This window comes from Mauremys mutica, chromosome 7 (assembly GCF_020497125.1).
Source record: "Mauremys mutica isolate MM-2020 ecotype Southern chromosome 7, ASM2049712v1, whole genome shotgun sequence".
In the NCBI taxonomy this organism is placed as follows: domain Eukaryota; kingdom Metazoa; phylum Chordata; order Testudines; family Geoemydidae; genus Mauremys; species Mauremys mutica.
The window spans coordinates 81,396,941-81,421,779 of record NC_059078.1 but is presented as its reverse complement, the minus strand read 5'-3'; the positions used below and the strand labels follow the sequence as shown (position 1 = coordinate 81,421,779).

General features: G+C 38.5%; 1 protein-coding gene across 5 annotated transcripts in view; it reads right to left on the bottom strand.

Moving 5' to 3' along the window:
• ARID5B (AT-rich interaction domain 5B) overlaps nucleotides 1–24,839 on the bottom strand; it is a 145,710-nt gene that overhangs the window by 32,354 nt on the left and 88,517 nt on the right. For 4 of the 5 annotated variants that reach the window (XM_045024552.1, XM_045024555.1, XM_045024556.1 and 1 more), the window contains 3 exons: nucleotides 11,665–11,777; nucleotides 4,194–4,398; nucleotides 1,609–1,661 (listed from right to left, as the gene is read on the bottom strand). In XM_045024552.1, coding sequence (XP_044880487.1) covers nucleotides 1,609–1,661; nucleotides 4,194–4,398; nucleotides 11,665–11,777 — 371 coding nt within the window. Of the gene's footprint in view, nucleotides 1–1,608; nucleotides 1,662–4,193; nucleotides 4,399–11,664; nucleotides 11,778–13,158; nucleotides 13,273–24,839 lie in introns of those variants that run through there. The other variant, XM_045024557.1, reaches the window with a different exon arrangement.

The following is a 24,839-nucleotide window of genomic DNA, read 5'->3' as shown; positions in this document are numbered from 1 at the left end:
CCCAGGCTCACAATCTTGGTGTCCTAGTCAACGCCTTCCTTCCGCTCCACACATTCAGAATTTCCCCAAATCCTGCAAGTCCACCTTGTTTAACATGCCTAAATCCATCCTTTCCTCTCTCATTCTGGCACTAAAACCCAGATTTATGTCTTGCTTATCCTACTGCAAACTCCTCCACACTGGCCTTCCCTGCTTCTAACCTCATTCCCTGCAAATATATCCAAACCATTGCTGTGAAAATTATCTGCCTCCCTGAGCATTCTGAACATGCCACTCTCATATTCAAATCCCTTCGCTGCCTTCTCTTGTGTTCTGGATCAGGTTCAAGTTTTCAGTCCTTACTTTCAGCGCATTTTACAACTTGGTACAATTACTCATAGCTCATAATTACTGTAGATGTATATCTATGGTAGCTATTTCTGCATATATACACACACACACACACACACACACATATATATATATACACATATACATACACACATACACAGGAACATACACACATCTGGGTGTATTTAATAAAGATGTTACATGTAGATTAATGAAAGGCAGCTAAATCATAAAAGCCAAATCAGACATTTCTATTATGAACACTAGATGCTTGGTTTCATAAAATCTCCACCACACCCACCCCAGTATAGAGATGATATTAATTAATAGAACAATATGCTTCATTGTGTGGAAAGAAAGAGTGTTTATTACATTTTGGCTCAAATCAGTTTGAATTTCTTGATTTTGTGTCTCTTGTCATTTCTCAACAGTACAGATACATCCCAGATTACTTCGTAAACAAAGCAAAAATAATTTCCCCCAACCAACTGCAGCAGGAACTGCACAACTTAATCAGATCATTGTGTGCAAAGAAAATATTTCCAATGACGACATCTTCCTATGTCAATTGGTTTTTATTACAGATGTCATCTCTATGTGCGGTATTAATGCAGCTCTTTCTTCTCATTTCAAGATTTTAATCTAAGTTTGTTGCTCTAATATTTTATTAGTTCAAAATACATGCTCTAAAATCCATGGCCATCAAATTTTCCTGTGAGCTAAAAATAAACTGCTCTTGTCAGATATGGTTAGCTGATAAAAAGTGTCAGAGACTTTTCTGAATTACTTTGATAACTTCCTGTTTATGTGGTACTGACCCTTGTCTAATAAAGGTCTTTTACACTAGCAAAAAGGAGAAGATACTGCAACATACTATCCCTTAATGGCAATACTGATTACTTTTGAAAGCCTTTAATACATTTCCCATATTAGACATGAACAGATGTCAGAGATGTTGCCAAGTGAAATTTCTTTTATGCAATCTTGGCTTGTTGTACAATAATAGCCCTTTCTCAACATGGGAAAAAATTACAGACCCAACTAATTTCCTTGACAGGGAAGAGTTACATATGTTTTCCACTTGTAGCTTTTACGACAAGTTTACAATTTTGCCAAACCTGGAACTAATTGGGACCATTTCCAAAAATGGCCCAATAAACCCACAATGTGTACAGCTATTCTAAAATGCAGTAAATGATTGTTTGCTTTTACATTTTTTTTCTAACAGGGGAAAGTTAGATTGCACAATTATTCCATTTAAGTTACTTAAACACTTACTGTTTCATATCCTCCCAGTTTTTGAGCAGCTTGAAACATAGTCCAAAGGTTAACTGTTAGAGGGACAATAAGTATTTAGATAAGCATTCCATTAACCAACTTATTTCAAAGAAATGTAAATTAAACAATTATTTTAAAGAAAAATAGAAAAAAATGTTCACAAACCCTGAAAAAGCTTTTGAGAAACAATTTACAAAAGGTATTTACATAATTTGAAGAGTAAATGTTACTCCTAACTATATATTTGAAAAAATTACATGTGAAGGAACACATTTAGGAGTGAAAATTACATTTAGACAGAGTTATGGAGTTTATTCTACTTTTCTAATAAGAAACACAGTATAATAGCTGCATTTTACAAGTTTCCATAACTCTGACAGTAAAAACTAGCACAAAGACTATTATTGTTTTAAAACAGTTTGAGTTATCAGTAAGAGCTGCAGCCCACGTGATATAGAGCAACCATTCACTAAACAACGCTATCTTATATCTACTGTAGCTCAGATAAGGGCCTCCATAATCAATAAACCGTAGGGCCGTGTGAGAATGCACTAATGGAGGGAGAATGCACAGACATCGTATTTGTCCTAGCACATCAGCACACATGTATAACAGACAGCCATAATTTGGTTGCAAGTGCTGGCAAGCTCAAAGGTGGAGACAAGATAGAATTATCACTATATTTATTACTTCAGAGTTGTGGTGGCCCTGCCTTGCCTTTTGTGCACTATCAAGCACTGACAGGGCTACATGGTGGTGGAGGTGGTGGAAGTGGTGAGAGGGGACAGAGGAAACACCTTCAATACGGCCTAGCAAGAACTACTCTTCTTTGCACTCCCTCCTGCATAATGCCTCCTTCCACATGACTGCCTCCCACCTGTCCCGAGCTGAGCAGGGCCATAATGTGATGTGTTAGTTCTTCCATTTATTTATGTGTTTTTAATTGATAGAAGGGTAATTGATGGTGATCCTGTATTAAAGACCTATACAGGATTTCAGCAACACATGGTGACTCCCAGTGGCATTCATATAAATATTTCAAGCCAGAGTCAGCAATAACGCAGCAGATCAAAGAGGACAGAATTTGTTCACTCACAGGGGAATTCTCTGTTGTAGTGTACATACTGGTTCTCCCCTCTAACCTATTTATATTGGCAATATTTACACATATCATGTCAGACAAATATAGAGCCCAGTCCTGCAAACACTTACACATGTGAGTAAATTTACTCACAGGAGTACATTTACTCATGTGCTTAAGTGCTTGCAGGACTAGGCCCATCCACTGTAATAATGTATGTCAAGCAACCCTATGCAGTTCAGCTAAATATTATTGTATGATCCTACCACGGACCTGGGTATTTTGGAAATAATGGCCTTTCTTATCATTTGAACTGACAGTATCTCCTGGTTTGGGGCATGTGGGATAAAATGAAAATAAAAAGGCACTCTTCCACATAAAATGCTCAGAAAGTCTCATTGAACCCTGCGCTATTTCAAAGCTATCGAGAGCTTTGCTTAGGCCTTGATTTAATCTGAATCAATGCATAATGCAACAAAGCTGTTCATAGTACATTAATTTTACTTCTATTTCGAGCAGCCAAAACATTGTAATCACTCAGAGTTATATAAGTTTATAATGGCTGCTAGAGGTCTGTTGCAATCAGTGCCAATTGCTATTAGGTATGTAAATTGTTATGTAAAACATACAGGTTTGACATTCTTCATCAAAATAACACATGGTTTTAATCTTTGGAGATAAATTTGAGTAAATAATATTTCAAACCATGGATTTCTCCCTTTAAAGTAATTTAAGTACCATTCAGTCTATATATACATACATATTGTATATATAATATGTGTGTGTGTATATATGTACACACATGTAGATACACATACACACATTTATATTTAGATACACACACACATCTCAGGTATAGCTTTTGTTGTAAACTCTGAAACAGCCCTACTTACTATGCAATATTTATGCAGAATGTAGTTACAACTGCATCTTCTCCACCTACAATTGTTTTACAAATTGTGTCACTAAAAACTGTACATGCCAAAGCAATTCTAAACATTGTATTCTGTATTAAACAGATACAGACTATTTTTATAGTCTCTGAAGTCAGTAATTTATTGCCTATAAACAAATTTTTAGGCTTAAAATTATGATCCCTTTTGTGCCTTTCTTGACCTCCTTTAAATGTCTCCCTTTAATATCTGTCTTTTCATAAAGAACATCTGGGCACAATAAAGGTACGTCACATTATTAACTCAGAAGAAAGGCATTACAGATACTGCAGATTTACAAAACAGAAAACTAGAGAGTTTTCAGCATGCCTATTTCTAGTCATAATCAGTGGATTTAAACCTATAAATATCCTGCAGCAACTGCCCCAGAAGGAAGAGATGCAAATCTAGAAGTAAGAGACAGTAAAATGTCTGGAGTGGAAAAATGTGTAAATATAAACACAGTCACAAAACCAAAAAGGTTTTAAAATAGTCTCAGTGTATGACTGTTTTCTACAAAGAAGCCAAACAGTTCTAAAACGTCAACAAAATTTGATAAAAATTATACTTACTCTGCTTAAAACCTAAATAGGGTATTCGTTCAATGGGTGTTTTCCTTTCTTTCATGTATTTATAAAGTGCCACAAGGAAAGCCTGCTCATCAGCTCTACACTCTTCACCCACAGCAACCTTTGATTTATCTTCACTTGAGCCTTTTTTACAGTTGCTGTTGTTACTTTTGGATTTGGGCAAAGCTGACTTAGCCTCACATTTTACCTGGAAAACGAAAAGATGTCATATCAGATCTGGGTCATTGGCTGACCTTTAATTTGCATTTAAAAGATGAACAAACTGCTCCCACACCCTCGCTTAACAAGTGTGTTCTTTAATAGGAAGGCCAAACCACACAACTGACTTGAGGGTGGCAGGGGGAAGCTATTTATAGAGCTATTGCCTTGCTTTGAATCTTAGTCACAACATTTAAAAATGGCCACATATTTAAAAAACTGTTGTAACCCAGCAGCAATGTTCTCTCCAGATCTGTATTTTTATTACCATCCATCACTATTCCACAGAGAGCTGCCAGCCCTCACAGACAATCAAACAACAGCAAGATGAATAACCAACCCTCCTTTAGGGCTTGATGCTGTGCGCTCCTGGGAGATAGTGAGCACCCTCAACTCTCACTGATTTCAGGGGGAGGTGCGGGTCTCAGTACTGCACAGGAATGCCTAGCACCTGACAGCATCACGCTCATAAAGGCCACAACTTTTTTTCTGGCCCTTCAAAATATTAGGCCAAATCCTACATGCCTTACCCAGTCAAAAGTCCCATTCCGCAGCAATGGCAGGTCTATATGATTTTGGACCTAAGGCAACAGGGCTTAAGAATGTGCTCAAAATTAAATACTTTGTTGAATCAGGGGGCCATTTAATGTGAGCCATTTTCTCCCTTTTCCCATGTATACCATCAGCAGCCTTCAGACACACACAACTCCCACAACTGCCCATTTTCCTGCTGATACAGCCAATGATATTAGTGTGCCAATAAGGGAGTAAACAATATGGAACCATGTTTATTTTCCAGTATTGGAAACAAGAAAAACAAGAGAAGAATTAGCCTAATCCTGCAGTCCTTATACAGATATGATATTGCAGCTGATGAATTAAATTTCAACCCGCTAATAGTTTATGTCTCTAGATAATGAAGAGTACAATGAACATTAAAAACTAGTTTTGGAAGTTAGCCAACCGGGGTTATTTTATAATGTGTGACCAATACTTTTCCAGTGAATACTGGTAATAAAAGAATACTCTGCTAGAGGGGGTGATGATGGTTACATGATTTATTGTGGAAACAGTTTTCTTCTACAGAGGTACGCATTACAAGAGACTTTCCGATGTTTCCATAACCCGTGTGGAACTCTTCCTTGTGTCTTCAGAAAGGGATAAGGGATATTATAAACAAATTATTTCATTTCAGTGCCTGGAGGGAACAGCATGGACTAGTAGCACAAACATTGGACTGAGAGTCAGGAACCCTTGGATTTTAATGGTTAACTGGCACTGATTCACTCTGTTGCTGTGAGTTGCCAGGGATAAGTTATTTAATCTTATTGTGACTCAGTTTCCCCTCTTGTAAAATGGGAAATTTACACACACATCTGTTTTGGGAATAAGGGCTTTGAAGCTGAAGATTGTTAGGCAAGTGCCATGTAGAAACAGAAAATAAACCAGAGAAGAGTCAAATGATCAAACGTTTTAGTTATGTCAAATGAAGTTATCCTACAAACACTTCTGCATTTTTCTACCATTTTTTAAAAAGCACAGGCAGGTCTCTTTTCCAAAGCATTAAAACAATGATTGAGGGCAGGATGCTTTCTTCTTCTTATGTGGGCTGAGGATGGCTGAACTGGGAGCATGAAGGAAGGAAAAGGTGGCAGTTTCCCCAACATGGTCCCTGTCTTCTTGGAGAAACCTCTCTGTGCAAACTCAAGGGAATAGCCTTTTGGAGCCGTACGTCTCCACAACAAAGAATCATTGGGATTAGAAAATGGGGTTTTCCTTAGACAATTTATTTTATCCATCCATCCATCCATCCATCCAGGTGCTTTCCCAGTATCGCTCAATATTCTCTGGTCTGATGTTAGGAAATATTCTTCCTATGATGAAATATATTGTGTTTTGCCTTTTAGTCATATTTACCGTTACTGATGAGACGTCTGTAAAGATCAAAGCCCCACTGAGAGCACAGTGAAACTAATGGAAGTCTTTTCATTAACTTCAATGGGCTTTAGATTAGGCCCCTTTTTTTTTTTTTTTTGGTTTGGAATGCTAATTCCCTGGGTTTTTTTTTTTACTCTGGGGTTACCTGGAAAATTATTTAAAGGCACCCCCATACAAAGCTGATATTACATTATCATTATCAGTGCTATGCAGCAGGCTAAGTTAGAGCTTCCAGTATAATAATTTCAATAATTTCTAGGGTTTTTAAATTGAGCCATAAATTTGTTGCAGGATAAAACTTGGAATAAACATTCTCAGACTGGGAGCATTTTTAATTTTCAAAACACACTTGCTAGAAAAAAGTCCATCGGCCCATTTTCAATATGTTTTATTTTAAAATAGGGTGATACAAGCAAGCAATGATGGCTTACACATCAATTATAAGTCAGAAGAAGCCTTATTCACACAAAAGCAAATTAATGGTAAGGGAAGTTATTCTCTAGTAAACAAGCGGGGATAAAGAAAATAGGATGAAAAAAATAAATTGGAAGTGGGGAATCTTTATGTAATACACAGCTTCCTCCACCTCACTACACAGAGCAGGGAGGTCAAAGTGTCTGCAGAACTCAAAGGAGCCAAAAAATGCCAAGGAAGGGCACATGAGCAGTCTCAGATTTGATGATCCCTTAAGAAAGGCTGCAGTACTTCATAATCTCAATGTTCCAGGCACAAGCCTAGTTTCTGGAACTTCACCTCCATGTGACAGGCAATATGAATTGACCCACAGAGCCAAATTCTGTTCTTGATTAAACTGGTATAAATCCAGCATAACTCCACTAAAGTCAATGGAGTTACGCCATGTTTACACTGTCATAACCAAGATCAGAAACTGACCCAAAATTCTTATCCCTCTAAACCAAAGGTTCTCAACCTGTGGCCCACCGACCTCTGGGGCTCCCCAGACTATGTCTAAGATTTCCAAAGGGGTCCGTATACTTCCATCCAAAATTTCTAGGGATCCGCAAATGAAAAAAGGTAGAAAACCAGTTTTCTAAACACAATCTTGGATCCAATTTAGTAGGTGTTTGCAAGTGTTGGCTACTTTTTTTTAAAAAACTTCTCAGAAGGCATAAAGAGATGAACAAGGACTACAAATAGGGAGGGAAAACCCTACTTGGCCACATTCTCTGCAGCATTCTTCTCAGTGGACCTTACTGATTCTGTTATAAAACCAAAGTTATACATTTCTTCTGTAGGAGTTTAACTTCTTTTCATTATAGCCACCCTAGACAGTCTCCCCATATCTCTTTCTAAAAAATCTGAGACATTTCCTCATACCACATTTATAGAAGGTGAGTGAAGGTGGAATCCTCACACACTTACTTTGATGTATCCCCTTCACTATATTTGAGACCGGACTCCACCTGGATGCAGTAAACTATCAGTTACTTTCCAGATCCCGGGAAAGTTATCCCAACCCAGTTGAACCAGCTAACAGTACTTTATTTGCATGATTGATAATGGTTGGCCCTGGGAAAATCATTTAGCTTTTGAGTGTGTTCAGAGAACTCTAGACTCCTTCCCTGATCATTCAATTTTATAGTGAAGACTGGGATTTTCAAAGAGACTTTCAATTGGAATTGGGTGCCTAATTCCCATAGGCCTCTTTGAAAAATCCCAACCCAAAATAAAGCTTGATTCCCCTGTGGCAAAAATGACAGTCCACTGCCAACAGGACGAGGCTGAGAATAGAGAAAGTGGGTATAAGGAATGGGGATGTGTTTCTATGACAACTCTGGAAATGTTTATCCATGTCTTTATTATATGCTCTAGCACTGGATATATCACTCATGGCAAGGAGATCTGCCAATTATTGACAATGGGGACAATGCTCATGGATAAAATCTTACACTCATTTTGTTCTGATAGAGTCCACATGTGCATCTCACAGTTCCCTAAAGAACCAGATTAAAGTATTTTAATTAGATAACGTTGGAGATCTAAGAATAACTCTTCAGGTCTGATAGTGTGCCAGACCACCTGTGACTTTAGGAAGAGTACATGCTGGTAACATAAACGTATTTCCCAGCCCTTGCCACACAAAAGAAGTGAGAAATTGATTTCAGTATTTGCACTAGGGGATGTTGTAATAAGTACATTAATTTAGGGAACAATTTCCATGTTTAACAAATTAATCCTTCCACCTCTTGGAACTGGCAGATCAGACCATTTTAACAAATCTTATAACCCACTTTTATAGACGTTGAATGGGAACTTCTATGGCAGCACAACGCCAAGAAAACAGGCTGGTTTAGTTTCAGATGTGGTTAGGTTCGAACTATACCCCAAAATTGTAGAAATCTGTCCAGCAAGGATAACATATGAAATATTAAAGCCTCAGGATTCTTGGGAGAGTTTAGGCCACTGTTCATAAAAGAGAGAGTTTGAGATATTTCTTCCCACCTGGGATGAAATCTTGATCAAATGCAAGAGCAGGCACATTGCCTGGTGGAGGTGTGGTTTCCCAGTACAGAACTCTCAAACCATGGACTGTTGATATAGTGCTGTAATTCAGTTTTTAAAAGGCTGCCTGAACTGGAATTTATTCAGAACTGAAACCAAATCAAATGCCTTTGTGTGTCAAGTAATAGAAAAAGTCCACACTCTTGTTTGCTCATAGTTAAGATAAACAGGCTTAATGAAAACTAGAGCCGTAATGGCTTTGAAAGCTTTTTAATCACTCAGTGACAGCTAAGAACATGAAGTTTAGCAAGTGGTTATTACTATGTGGTCTGAGCTGGTCTTGTACATAATCCTGACAGGATCAAAACCTCAATGTTCAAAATCCCAGCACTTTTCCCATTTACCTCACCTGTGGGGCTCCAGATACGAAAGAGCTGACAGGCCACTGCCTCCCTCTGCAAAAGCTGTCTTCACTAGGAAGCAGTCAACAATGGGATGCCCTGCCTCAGTGTAGAAAAGGGTGCAACTACTAGTTACAGGTAAGTGTAGATGAGACAAAACCATTTCCAACACCATTACCAAAACCAATATTGTGACCGACACTGAAAGTGTTTTTTTCCCATCCACACTAGCAGTTAAACCATTTTCAACACTGGTTTAGGTGGACCCGTTGACAGCTACAGTTAGATATGGGCCAATTTCCTAGGACAGAAGGGGGGAAAATCTTCAGGGGAACCCAACCTGGATCCAAATGTGACATCTCTGTTAACCAAGCATCCGACAGAAATGGTGAGAAACTGGGATGGTTTCAACCCTCTCCACAAAGAAGACACAAAGTGCTGGGCAAAGACTCAAAACAGCTTAAAGTTCAATAAGCATGTGTTTGAGTCACTCTGATTTGCTGGGCACGCATCCAGTGTTGAATAAAATATACACTCAGTCCTGCAACACATATTCATGTGAAGAGTCCCAGTGAAGTCAGTGGGACTACAGGCAAGTGTAAGATTTTCAGCATCAGGGCCTATATCATTAACACTTATATTATTTATAATGAAATACAATTGGACAGGATAATGAATGTTACTAATGTCTGCACAGTGACGAGCACAGTATGGCTAGATAAACAGGTAGATATTTCTTCTTATATGAAATATTCTTATGTTTGATGAATAAAAGCATCTACATTGATAGAATAGTGATAATCAGATAGAATAGAGAGAATCAGATAAGGTGGGTTTTATACTGTATACACATTGTATACAGTATAGACCATAATTACTTGTATGGTGCTACATTCTGTTGTGCTTAGAAAATGCAGTCCACGATGTGCTTTGTAGTACAGTGCTGTAACCCGCAAAGCATGGGGAAGTTAGCCAAATTGGAATATTTGCATTGCAGGCTTTGCAAATGTGTATATAGCTAAAGCTACAAAGTTCTGACAAAGTCCTAGAATATTTTTAAGGGTCCTGAAAGTCAAAACATCAGGATCCAGTTCCTTTTAATTGATGTCTGGGCATAACAGGGCACACAAAGGAGAGTAATGCTGACTTAAGGACAGAGTTTCATCATTAACTTTGGATTTCTTTGCAGTCACCATGATTTTAACATAACTGAAAGCTGGGGAGTAGGATTTACCCTCCTATGGGTAACAGAGAATACAACACTTTCACTTGACCTCTTTAACCCCGTAATCTCCCCAGGACATGAAACATGTGAAACAAAAAAGAATTTGGATGGCTCTGTAGAGGTTCACTGTATTTCTCAAAGAGATATTCACTACAGTGGGAATTCCTTTCAGATGCACATCCATAGAATTTGCAGAAATGTAAAATTCAAGGAGTTGGCATGGAAATTAAATCTAGGCACAACTACTTGTTCAATATTTAGAGTATCATGGTGACAGAATTCGTGCGGCAATAGGTAGGAGCCTATTGGTATGTCCCTCTCTAACTTTCTGTCTTTGCATCTTCCAGCTTGGCCCTGACAATTTGCTCTCAAATTTAATTTGCCATTAATGTCTTGAAGGAGCCTTTAGTGCAAATTATTTATTTTTTTAAGAGAAAACCAAACTCATATTTAAACCACACAAACACCGAACAAAATACAAAGTAAATTAATCTATAGAAAATTAGTTTTAAAATAATGTTAGCAGATGGACTGAAACCCACAAAAGCCTAAGAGTTAAGCCTAAAATTACAGACTGACAGTACAACCTTCACTCATGATGTGTAGCTAGGTACCCCAGCCCATATAGTACACTGTGTAAGAACATATACTATTCAAAGACCCCTGGAATGTCCAGGCACAATAGCATGTGTTAAAGATCCAGTCCAGACTTTTAGCTTTCATTCTGAATTTCCTTCCTAGCCTTCCTTTTAAATCAGAACCTTAACATTCCTCCTCTAATGTACTTTTTTTGCTTCTTGGAAATCATTATTTAGAGGCAGCTCTCATTTCAGACTCTGTTTATCTTCAAATGTATATTTAGAATTACACTGAAATGGTGAGAATGGCCCTACTGGTTTATTTTTAAGATGAAGATACCGTCACAAACTATTTTGTATGTCACAGAATATGAAAACTAGCACTAGATGCAATAAAAGCGTAATTACTGCCCTTTTCCCAGCCAGCCCATAGCCTTAGATTTTGAGTGATTAGGTTCTGGGTGATTATTGCTGTTAGTAACTTCTAAAGTAGAGGCAGTCTAAAGTAAAAAATACAACTTCTTGAAAAGAATCTGCACTTATTTACATGAAAAAATATACTTTAAATTTGAGACAGTCTATTAGACAACAAAGAGGACTGTATCTTAAAAAAAAAAGAGTAGGTAAGAGAATACTGCTAAATGATTTACCTTGGCAACAGCTTTGCTTTCAGAATTATTGTTGGAATCTTTAACCCCATTTAATGAATCTCTTCTCTGTGGGCATGGCTTCTTTTTGCGTGGTCTGCCTTTAAGATTTGGCGCTGAAAATTAATTGAGAACAATTTGAGCATATTCTCTTATACAGGATTTTTAACAGCTGAAAGCATAATAAATCATTACAATAAAATCAGTCACAAATATGTACACATCTATCTATAGAAAAGGCTCATTATGAGGTTTTCATCTTCTATGGGTTACATCTTGATATACTGTACTGTACATTTCTATATCATATCTCTCACCGTGTATATATTATATTTTAACATATCTAATTAATATAAAGTCAAGCATTTGGCTCCAAAGAACATGTCCAGAAAGTGCAAGTATTTCTGCATGGTATCAAAAGACCAAAATAGAACATTGATACAGAACTTTGCATTAATCAGCATGATGCATCTATTTTATCCGAATTGTAAGTACTAAGTGGTGTTTTAAATATTTGAAAATATCGGTCCTTCAGAAGAGCTTTGAAATCTTAAAATTCCCAACAAATATAACGAGTTTTAATACAATATATTATTCCTATCAAAGTTCTTTCATTAAGAAAACCCCCCCAAACTATTTCTAGAAGTACAAAAGTATTAACATAATTGATTGATGGTTTCATAAAACATAATTGTTAGATACAATACATCTAAATTAAAACGAATGACTTCCAGTTTTATCCAATACTTAAGATGTTTTGGTAAAATAGCTGTGAAATACCATACTGAATAAAGCCTGGCCATTCCGAGCTATATTTAGAAAACTAGTATATAGGTCATACAAGAGAAAAAAATATCAAACTTCTCTTCCAATTGTTATAGCACGAGATCACTTATAACCCACATACAGAAATAAAAGGCAAAGCAGATGCTTTGTTCAATATTGAAAATGTCCTGCATATGCTTTAAAATTTAGATCAGTCTAAGTCACTAGACAACTCCAGCAACATTAAAAATGATAATAACTAACTAATGACTATACTGGAGAAGATAATTTGCTTTAAACCTTTAATTTCTAGGTAACCATTGTTTTCATTACTTCACGGGATGATTATAACAATGTCAGAAATCTAAACACCACAAACCTCTTGTGTGTCTTCTAATTGTTTCTAATCTTACATTTGTTACACAGTAAGCCAGTGATTTCAGGACATTTTACATTTTAACCAGTTTGTAAACACAATAAAGAGTGCTACTTTGATTTTGCACTTTGAACAACAGTGTCATTTTTGGTCTGTTTAGAAAAAAACAAAAGATAGCAGTTCTAAATTTAAAACAAGAAGTCCAAAAAACATCCTTTTTTGTTTCAGTACTGACACACTGTAAAAGATCCTCTGAAGCACATTCTGCTTATTGAAAAGTACCAGAGAAAGCAAGGCTGAAATTGTCCTCTGAGGCTAACATGCAAAATCAAACAAGAAGATAAAGAAATTATTACCCATTCCAGTCGACAAACATCTGTCAGATTTATATCTGTACTCATAAATGCTACAGCATGTGACTGAACACTACATCCCTGGAAGTCTTGACTTGGTGTGGATGTCAGTCTTACACAAAATGAGCACTAAGAGTATTTGCTCTGTGCTTACAAATCCCCTCCCCCCCAGCTGCTCCATTACTCATATAAACACAGATGAGTGACTAGCACAGAGTGTGGGATGAACTCGCTGGACTTCAGCTTTTGCTGCCAGGCTGCCAGTTAGTGCCTTACTATTCCACCTTGTTTATAACTGTGGCTTATGTTTTCATCTTAATTGTTTTGCTGATCCTGACTTCTTGTACACTGTTGGGACGTCATATTGAGTTCCACAAATCCTAAGCTACACATAGCATTGAGACAAGGTGTTAATATCTTGTTTAAAAGACACTGTGTAAAAAAAAAAAAGTTTCTTCAATTTATAACAACTTGGCGAAAGTACTCAAATGTTAATGACCACTGTAGAATTAATGGACCAAATTAATCCCTGGCACAATTCTATTGAAGTAATTCGAGTTACAGGGATGAATTTTAGACCAATATACTTTTATTTGAACCACTTTATTTTTATTTATTTATTTATTTTTCTTTTTAGAAAGAAACAAGCGGGACTAGTTCAAGGCTTGATGTCTTTCCAAGACATTTTTTATCCTGAGTTTTGGCACTGTGCTTTTGTTTCATACTAAAAGCACTCCTAATGTTTTGTTAAAAGCTTTAAAAGCAGAAAAAAAAAGCATTTGTTACTAAAATTCCAGGTATACTGAGCTTGCATATAAATACAGTTTGAATTGGAACATTAAATGGCAGGAGTGAACCAAAACTGTTATAAAATCAGGTTTTTTGCATCATTTCAGTTGCTATGGAGTTGCAGCAGAAAAATGGTTCTTTCTAGAATGCTCTAGAACTACCTCACATATGACATACTAGCATTTTACATCTAATTCAAATTCACAAGTAACGGGAAAGCGTCAATATAAATTAATACTGACACTTGAAACATATACATTAACATTTGCTCCCTAACCCATTACAGATAAAGATATTGTTCTAACACTGTTTAAATTTCAACTATATCCATTTTGTGCTCTTGAGCAGTGATAACTGACTGAAGCTGAGCGAATAATTCATAACAAATCATGTATTTGACTAATTTAGCCTCCTTTTCCGCTAGTGGCATGTTCATGAGCAAACTGCTATTTCCTTGAAGTTGTTTATTCATAGTTATTTCTACTGCAGTTTTTAAAGGTACTCTGCAGTTTGATTATGAACAGTTTTCAGAGAGAATTGAATATTCAAGATGTGTTGGCTGGTTGTGACTGATCAGATAATTCACACAATTTTTTTTCCTGATCCCTGACTGGATGAGAAATTTTGGCATGAATACTCACATATATATGTGAATGGAAAATTTGGTTTCTGGGAATACTCGCGCACATGGTTTTGAAATTTACTTTCAGCAAACATTTATGCCAGTGAGATCTGATAACTTGAGTGGTCACAGAAAGTCAACACGAGCAAAACAAATGAAAGTGAAACTTTGAACAAATAGTTAAAGAAAACTGATGGCACTTATTTGTCACCATTCTAGTCAATGTGACCTGCCCTCTGTCCAAAAATGAATCTGGGAGGCTTGAAATACTATCAGTTTAAATAAAAGCCATTTTTGCTGTAAACTTGACAACATATTCCTCTTTATCTACCTGGCAGTGTGTTATTCTCTCCTCCTTTAGCTAAGGGAAGGAAGCAAACCCAGCCACTGAAATGCCACTGGAACCCTTGGCAGAGTGCAGCACACATACATCAGCATGGTGTAATATATCTTAAGGGCTGAAAGGTGCTTGGAATCTCTCAGGAAGTGCACACCACAATGAACCCTGAACACACAGCCCAAATTCAAGGGCTTCCGTTTCAGCTCTGAACGTCACTGTACTAAGTTGTGAAATTTTCAGATTGGGATCTAGGCAGATTCTTTCTTAAAGCCCTTAGCTTCTGCACACTTGGAATCCAATTCAATCTTCAGTTACAAATAAAATGTATTCCATCAGGTCATTCTCGTCCCCATCAATAAGTTACCACACAGTTTGGAACAATTCCATAGCACTGGAGATCTCTGCTCCACAGGGTCAGGCATTAGGATAATAGATGTGCTGAAGTTCAGGATGCATGTGCATTGACAGTGCTGTGCGGTAAAACTTGCACAGCACCTGCTCACAATATGAAAGGTTCAACCCTGCTTGTCTAGACCTTAATTCAACAAGGTACTTAAGCATATGCCTTTCTTTTATGCATGTGAGTGCCCTCACTGAAGTCAGTGAGATAACTGAGATTACTCATGTGCTTAAAAGTCTTCAAGATTAAAGTTTATTTCGAGTTTAGTAGTTCAGCAAGAGGACTAAATTCACTCACAAAACGTGTATATATAAAAAGAAGTTATCTTCATAGTTACAATTGTGACTCACACAGCAATCTAAAACAGAGCAGGGAAAGACTGCACTGGAGAACGCTACTTCAACTGCCAAGGTCTGCCAGACATTTCAGGTATGTCCAGGTAAAACACACACAACTGTGCTGCAAAATGTAGCAGGTATGAGCTAACATTCCATAGATTTCACTGGTGTGCTAATGGGCAATGGCCACACAGATGAAGTAAAGGACACATGGCAAGAGTCTTAACACCTTAGATCTATACTTCCACATGCATTTAATAATTTTGCTGGCCACTTTTGCTAAATTAACAGAGAGAAAGGGGGCCTCGTTCATCACTCTGTTATGCCATTTTGCAACAGTGTGATTTCATTAATTGAGTGGAGAACCAGACCATTGTTTCTTAAAATCTGATTTTTCTCCCTCACAATCCATCTGCTCTTCCTACTTGGTCATGCAATGAAGTCATAACACTGGCCAGAAGTCTGATGCCATGGACACAGGATTATGACTACAATGCGGAATCAAGCAAGAGGTGCAGATGAAGAAAGGTCTAATTCAAACACAAATACTTGTAATAGTAAAACAATAAAAGGGAAGTATAAAAAATTACTGACAAAGTAAATGGTATATGTATTGTATGAATGATCTTGTTTTTCAGGTCACTACTTCCTGGTAGTAAAGTCTTGTATTCTTGATTAGATGAAAGAGCATGAAATGGAAATAGCATGAATGTCAACAGTTACACAAGCCATGATGACAACCATCCCTTGACAACTCTTCCCATACAGGAAAACAGCTTATTACCACTTTGGCTGTAAATTCTCAAGAGAAATTATTTATAGGGATCTGCTCAGAGATGGGAACACTTTTCTTCCTGTGTGTGAGGTGGGATGAGATTTGGCAGCACAGTAAAAATCATACACACAGATTGCAAGAGAGTATTTCACACAGTTTGATATCAGAGGTCAGTGCCTATGGGAAGATCACGTGATCAAAAATTTTGCCACATGGCAGGAAACAAAAAGATAGCAAGTCATTCACTGATGCTGGGGTGGGGAAGCAGAGAATGTAGACTACTTATCTCCTTGCCATTGAGGGGAGAGGGAATGCACTCCAGGGGACATTCATCTCCACGGAGGCTAGGTGGAGTTATAGTTTTCTCCTTCCTTTGGAGTTAATGTTAAGAAGGGAGATGGCTTTCATTCCCACCAGAGTCTCTACTGGGGTCCTGTCAGTAGAGGCTCCTGAGGAGATGCTCTCTATAGTCACATCCCCCACCTTCCAGAGCCATACCCATCCACTTTTTGTGCTGCACTGGCAAACTCCTTCCATAATGACAATCAAACAAAATAAACATTGCACAATCCAGCTCTTGGTAAGTTTATCAGTGCAAAAGGAAACGTTATGGTCATAAATTTCTGTCACTTCTTCCTCTGTCCAAAATGCACACAAAACATGTTTTAAAAAGAAAATTAGGAGTTAGTCCTTATCACGACTAACTAGCTCTTGGTATCTTGAAAATAAGATTAAACCATTCTGTCCTTCTAGCTAGCCCACCTCCTTCCAGACTTTGGCTGAACATTATATAGCTTTAGAAAATAAATCACTACAAATGCCACAAGAGTTTTTGTTACATAGACAGACTACAATTGCCCCATATTATATGTGGCACAAGAAAAGAGAGCCAAATTATCTGTTGGTGTAAACTGGCATAGCTTCATTGATTTCACTTAAAAATTTGGCCCATGGTCTGTTAGGCCCAAAGCTGACTTTTAATAGAACTGCCACAGACTGTCATGATACACATCAAAGCTCCAAAGTTCCTGTTACCGTGAGTGAAATATATATGGCCCTGTGCTCTGCCTCCTTCCACATCCTTATGAGGGTGCAAGTGCATAGGTGAGCAAAATGATAGAAAAAAATATATGTTGGAGCCTCCAAAAGGAGGATAGTTCTACAGGCTGCTCCCTCCACGTGGTTACCTCTCTCCCTCCCACTATTCAGAAAAAGGAGACCTGGTAAGGGTGTAAGAGAAGCCACACTTGGCAGCATGTTCTCAAGAGAACCATAGAAACAGGGGGGGCATCAAGTTAAGGCTGATCAAAGCAGCATGATCATGCTGTGTGCCCTGAGACCTTTACTCCCCACTGCCCAGAAGGCCACAGATTTTGCCAACAACCGATGACAACACACTTCCTGGCCCTGCCGTACTGTAATAGCTGATGAGCAGGGGCGGCTCTAGGAATTTGGCTGCCCCAAGCACGGCGGCACGCCGCGGGGGGCGCGCTGGCGGTCGCCGGTCCCGCGGCTCTGGGGGACCTCTTGCAGACGTGCCTGCAGAGGGTCCGCTGGTCCCGTAGCTCCGGTGGAGCATCTGCAGGCATGCCTGCGGGAGGTCCACCAGAGCCGCGGGACCAGCGGACCCTCCACAGTCATGCCTGCAGGAGGTCCCCCGGCGCCGCTCGTCCCGCGGCTCGGGGGGACCTCCCGCAGGCATGACTGCGGAGGGTCCGCCGGAGCCGCCTGCCGCCTTCCCGGCAAAATGCCGCCCCAAGCGCGCGCTTGGCGTGCTGGGGTCTGGAGCCGGCCCTGCTAATGGGGACTGCAGAGGGAAAGTCTCTTTGCATGTCTGGCCAGGAATCTGCAGGGTCAGAGGCAGAGCCACAGATCCCCTACCTCCATTGGCTCAACCCTCTGTAACACTGCAAGTTCATCAGACCAAAAGAAGAAAGCATCAGGCTCAGACCTCACAGAGCTGTGGGCTTCACTGCCTTAATTTATTCCTCCCCATGCGTGTTTGCACATAAAGGAAAGTACTGGACATGGATTTTAAGAATTATTAAATGGCATTTTGAACTTTGGAACTATTATAATGTATTCAGTAAATGCTATGCACCGAAGGACTGTTTCTCTCTATATACTGAGGCAACAGAGCGATGATACGATTATGTACTACATTTATGTACTGTTAAAATTCTGATCCTTATACAAACCAACTAGTACACATCTAAGCTCTCAATATTTCCTTTCCTCACAGCACATCCCCAAGATATTGGAGAGATCTCATGGCACCGTGTGGGTACAGCCGTGCTGGAGTGTAGGTACAGACAAAGGGATGGCAGCATGCCAGCCTTGGTGTTGGCCTGACTGGGTTTTGTAGGATAGTGTTACAGTTTAAAATATTTTTGGACATTGATTATAATAACAAGTCCAACTAGTTGAATCCTCATGATAATACTGTTCTCTGGATTCATGTATTTTGACTGACATAAAAGACATGTTGTTATAGGGAGGGTGAGAAAAAGCGGCTTTTGCTCAGTTGAGATCCAGCAACACTGGCATTGTGTCAAAATTGGTGTTGCAGCCAAGAGTCTTTAATGAGAGTGGAATGTATTACCTCATTTGTCATACCTGGATCACTTACGCATGCTAAGTCCAAAATAACCTTGGACTTTGCTGGCTGCTCAACAAACCATGTAAGTAAACAGTCCTGTAGTAATGCCTAAAACATGTACCCTTTCTTGATCACTCTACATTACTTATTCTAGCAAATGTCTAAGCAATTGTAATGCCCATGATCAAAGTCCCAGATTTTTTCAGGGCTCTCTGATCTGCATAACTATTTCCTGATATGACTTCTCATCCTGGCCTCTACGTCTTAACTGTTCCTCAGAAACACTTTAAAAGAACAAAAAAGCCTATCACCATTTCCTTAAAAGAGGAATGTGCTGGGGTAGCTGTTCTGCATTTCTGCTTCTAACATGTAGTGCCATACTGCTTCTTGCAGCTGGCGGAATTTATTTCCTTGTTATTGTTTTTTGGAAGGATTGGGATGGAGGAGAAGCAACGGTACTTTTGCCTACAGCAAAGATGATTAGCCATACCAATATAGAAACCAAGTGACTTTGTAATAATATTGAGGGCCACAGTCAAATAAGGGGAGGATGAAGATTTGGACATCTGGCATGGGACTGAAGGGGTGATTTAAAACTGAACCTTGCAAAGAGTGGTGCAGATGCACTCAAGTCTTGAATCCCAGAAACCCCCAGAGTGGATCAAGCATGCCTGAAGGGGGCAGTCACGCACAGAGTAGCCTGGCAAAACGTAGCTCTTAGCGAAAGATTATTATTACATGTTGCACCTTTTAAAACATAATTACTAGAAAGCCAACCACCTTACTAAAGAAGGATCCCTACCATTCACCCCTCATACAAGGGAGCCTCTAGCATCCTACAGTATCTGGAAGATAAGAATGAACATATTGCTGTATTTATGTGAAGTCTCAAAAGCTATGATTAGAATATGTCCGATGTTATTTTGGACTCATAGCTGCCTCCTTGACTTCCTCCTCTTCTTGGCCTTCTCTTTTTATATCTCTCGCCTCATCCCCAGTCCCTGTTCCACATCCCAAGTTACAGGTTTTGCATTTAATTTTTGAAAAGTCCATGTATTAGCTCCTGCCTCTTGGAAGCAGCACTCACTGCACACAGATTGTGCTTCTGATGAGCTGAGCCCATGTCATGACGAGAGGGCGAGTAGTCGGCACACAGCACGGCGTTGTGCAGATGAGGGTGAAATGAAAGTGGACCACAATGCAAGGCAAAAGCTCAAATGTTAGGCTAAGGTGGAAAGTCCTACCCTAGTTTAGAAAAATCTCAGTCATTTTAATTTGGGGAAACTTTTCTATAAACCAAGATACAGGGCCTCCCCCATGGAAATCAATGGCAAACTCATACTGATTTCAGTGGGAGCCAGACTAGGCTCCCACCTTTTTCAATATAGAGATTAATATTAACCCTTCTACACAACCTTCAGAACAATATTTCCCTTTATAACAGGATTTAACTAATATTGCTATAAACACTAGTCAATATTTGTGTATGTATCTGCACACACACACACACAGACTCAAGATAGACAGATATTCTGAGTTTCCAAAAAATTTTAATACTAAAGTATTATTTTCATGTTTTTCTAATCCAAGGACTTGCTCATTCTTTTCTGTAATTTATATACACTGTGGATTTATAATGGAACATGTCAGAATAAATCTGAAAACTATTGTGGACTCGATATCCTTGAGAGAGGCACTAAACATCTGAACAATTTTCTAACTCATAAGTATACAGAGTGTACTTGTGTAACCATTTCTAAAGGTTTTGTTTTGGAAATGAGATATTCTATTCTCAATGTGGGGAAAATCAATTTGCTGCCTCTCTAAAGAAAACATTCCTCATTTGGAAATAAGTGGAACAGACACTTTTTTGTGGGGATTAATATGGAGACATTTGACTTGTTGCAGATTGAATCTGGGTTTCCCTTTCCCCCTCCCCAGACTACCACTTAAAAAAAAGCAAAGACCACCATTGTGTGGATGACTATTTTAATTATTTTGTTAAAAATATAAACACTGGATGTATTGCACATATCATACTAGATAATTAAGGGCCTGATTTTGCAGAAGACTGAATGTTTTCAAATTCCACTGAACACAATACAAATTGAAGGCACTGAACCGTGCAGGATCAGGCGCTTGGACTAATTTTCTTCTCTGCTATATGGCTAGAGTTCAAAACTTTTGCTATAAAGGCTTCTTGCTTACTTTTTGCTATGTTAGCATTTAAGAAAAGGGTGAGTTTTTGGAATATTCACAAGAAGATGGACATTAAAGGTTAAGGCCCTGATTCAACAAAGCACTGAAGCACACACCTAACTAGCATGTAGGCAGTTCTATTGGACTTCAGTGAGACTAGTCACCATGCTTAAAGTTAAGCACATGTTTAACAGCCTTGCTGAATTGAATCCTATATCCAGTCCAATAGGATTACATTTGTGAGGAAGGGGAGCAGGATTTAGCCCATGAAGAAGCAGCTATCAGACTTAATTATAAAGTAGGACATGTCTGGACTGTGGTAGAGTATCTGACCCTTGTTCATTAAAGTTTTTCTTTCCCCCAATGTGAAACTGACTTTTAGCCTCCACACCCACAAACTTCAATGGACACTTCTGTATGTTGCCTCCAATTAGAGTGGACTCTGAACTTGGTATCAGACAAAACTGTATGCAGATCACAGCACTTGCAAAAGAAAATCTGACTCTTTAGAATATTCCATGTTAAAAACCAGGGCAAAAGGGTGAACAGGAACAATTGATTATGTAATAGCCAAGACAAAAGGACTGCAAACACAGCAGCGACAAGTGGCAGTGCACTGCAAACCCATGTAAATCAACTAATCTCATCCAAACTGGGCAAAAACACACAATGTACCAATAGCAACTAACTTCTCATTAGGAACCTTTACAAAATAAAAGACAAACAAGAACATACAGCACATGTTAAGGAGGTTTTCCTGGCAGCATTTCCTTCTATCCCTGACAAAAACTAGCATTCATTAAACTGCTCTCTAGCAGAGTCAGCACTACTCAATGAAGACATGACCTACATACCTTGATAATAAGATAGCTACATACCCAATCATTCCCACACAGATAGAAAGATTAGACAGATTGGATGAGCTGACAGACAGGTAAGAAATGGGCATTGTACAAGAACCTAAATAGATACATAGAGATTCACACAAGAGGAGTAAAAAGGAATGCTTCCAGGAACCTTGCTTTTGGGATTGATAGTCAGAGCTATGAAGCCATGAACACCTTACTGCTTGCATGTGGAAATGACAAATACGTTATTTAAGCCCATTAATGCATTACCCATTTGTATCACATCACTGTGGCAAGTAAAACTGCTTTACTTTAAACATAAGAATGCTATGGGTTCAGTTTCTCCCTTTCCTTTTCTCAGCACTCTACCACTGCACTGGGATGTCATTATAATTTGCTAGAGACACTCACATTGTATAAGGACGCAAGCAGTGAGATTAGCAGGAACTATGGTGTGTACTCCGTTCTTGAGATCTACATGTAACTTCCATTAGAATGAATAGGGCGAAAAGAAATCAGGTGGAAAATGCACCCAGACAGCAAGGGTGGGATTTTCCAAAGCGCTCAGCCTTGGCTTAACCCTGCCCCTATTGAAGTCATTGGGTTTCTGGTGAACATTCTACTCTAGGTGCGCAGAATCTCCACTGTGCAACACTGTGATCAACTGAAAAAATATTTTGGGGCCACAACTATCACAATTTTTCTCTAGCTGCTTTACGAGCCAAGTTCTAAAAAATGTGTCTATTTATGTGAGTTAATGTTGGTGGCACCAACATTCCGCCTTCTTTTCAGCAATTTTCCAGACCCACATTTCTTTCCAGTAATCTTTCTATATCTAGGTATGTATATGAACCTCTTACGATAGCAGTGGTTCTCAACCAGGGGTATGTGTAACCCTGGGGGTACATCAACTCATCTAGATATTTGCCTAGCTTTACGACAGGCTGCATAAAAGCACTATCTAAGTCAGTACAAACTAAAATTTCATACAGACAATGACTTGTTTATACTGCTCTATATACTATATGCTGAAATATAAGTACGGTATTTATATCCCAACTGATTTATTTTATAATTATATGGTACAAATTAGAAAGTCAGCAATTTTTCAGTAATAGTGTGCTGTAACCCTTTTGTATTTTTATATCTGATTTTGTAAACAAGTAGTTTTTAAGTGAGGTGAAACTTGGGGTATACAAGACGAATCAGACTCCTGAAAGGGGTACAGGAATTTGGAAAGGTTGAGAAACACTGTCCTATAGTATCCCTACACCTAACAAGTATTCTGAGTTAGAAATAACAATCCCTCACCCTCTCTTTGTATCGTCCCATCCAGTAGGAGATGGATCTTCATTAGTTTATAGGAGTTTTGTTTGTGTGTATGTGGGTAAGTGAATGAGTGAGTCTGCGCACTTTGTGTGCGCATAGTTGGTATATTTATTGAGAGAGAGCCACGTCAAAGAAATTCGTTTTGTATTTTCAGTTCAGAAAGCAGAGAGGACCACAGTCATTCTTATCTCTTGCAGGAATGATTTCAATAGTCCAGGTCCAGCTCCTGTTACAGTTTGTGTCCCACTCTCATAAGCCTCCCTTGGCAGTTTCATCGAGCCCCTGTAGTACAGCTGTCATGAGAGGCCATGATCACAGAATGAGAAATTATCTTTCAGGTAGCTAGAGCTTGGAGCCTTTGAATAGCATAACAGAGACCTTGAAGTGGGTCTGCATTCCTGAGGATTCAGACTTGGAGCAGGGAGAGCACTGGGGTGATGTGTCCACAGTGACCTGAGTTACTCAGCAAATGGGAAACTGTATTTTCCACCAGCTGGAGCTTTTTCAGGGAGTGCAAGAATGGAAATAGTAACCATAGACCTCACCGTAATACCTGAGAGGTTTGTGGTTTTAAATATAACAGCCCTGATGGTAATCTCATTTACACTAGTGTAAACCCACTGAGTTCAGTTTAATTATTCCCAATTTACACAGGTGTAAATAAGATCAGAATCAGGCCCATCTTTGTGCGATTCTTAAGCACTTAAATAAAAATCTATATCCAGTGAAATTATATTATTCTTTACATTTTAGTAACATAGAGCAAGTTTTAACATTAACTGTGAAGATGGTTGTGTAATGTTCTTTTGCTGTCAGTGTTGATTCTTAGGAAATTATCTGGGTGGATTAAACAGAAACACTATTAAACAGTTTACACATTTCCATGTGTTTCTGATGTCTAACTATAGCCATGTTTGTCTCCATCTACAGAACGGTTTTATACCACATAGTATGCATATTTCAGCATCCAGCATTATTAACTCATGACCAACTGTCAGTTGATCATTATCTAACACATGGGGTCTCCACAAAATCCTTATTTGGGCAAAAGCAGCCTTCTCAACCACTCTGTCTATATTTTCCCTCAGAAGAACTTTATTTGGATTATTATTTGCTGTCAATGGAAACTCAGAGGTTACATATGTAGAAATTTGCAGACAGGGAAATAAATCCTCACTGAGTTTAAACACTTAGTTGATATTAAAACCATCTCCAGCTTTGTTAGTTTAAAGAAAACTCTCAGTTGCCCTCTAGTGTTACATGAATGTCATGCAGAATAGCAGCAAGAGAGAGAGAAATATACACAAATTGTACAATCATGTTAAAAATATGCAGGGATGAACATTGTCAAGAATAAAGATCACAGAATTTATCCTAATTTAATATTACGTGATTTACTGTACAGATAATATTTCTTATAGAGAATGAGGGGAAGTTCTAACTTT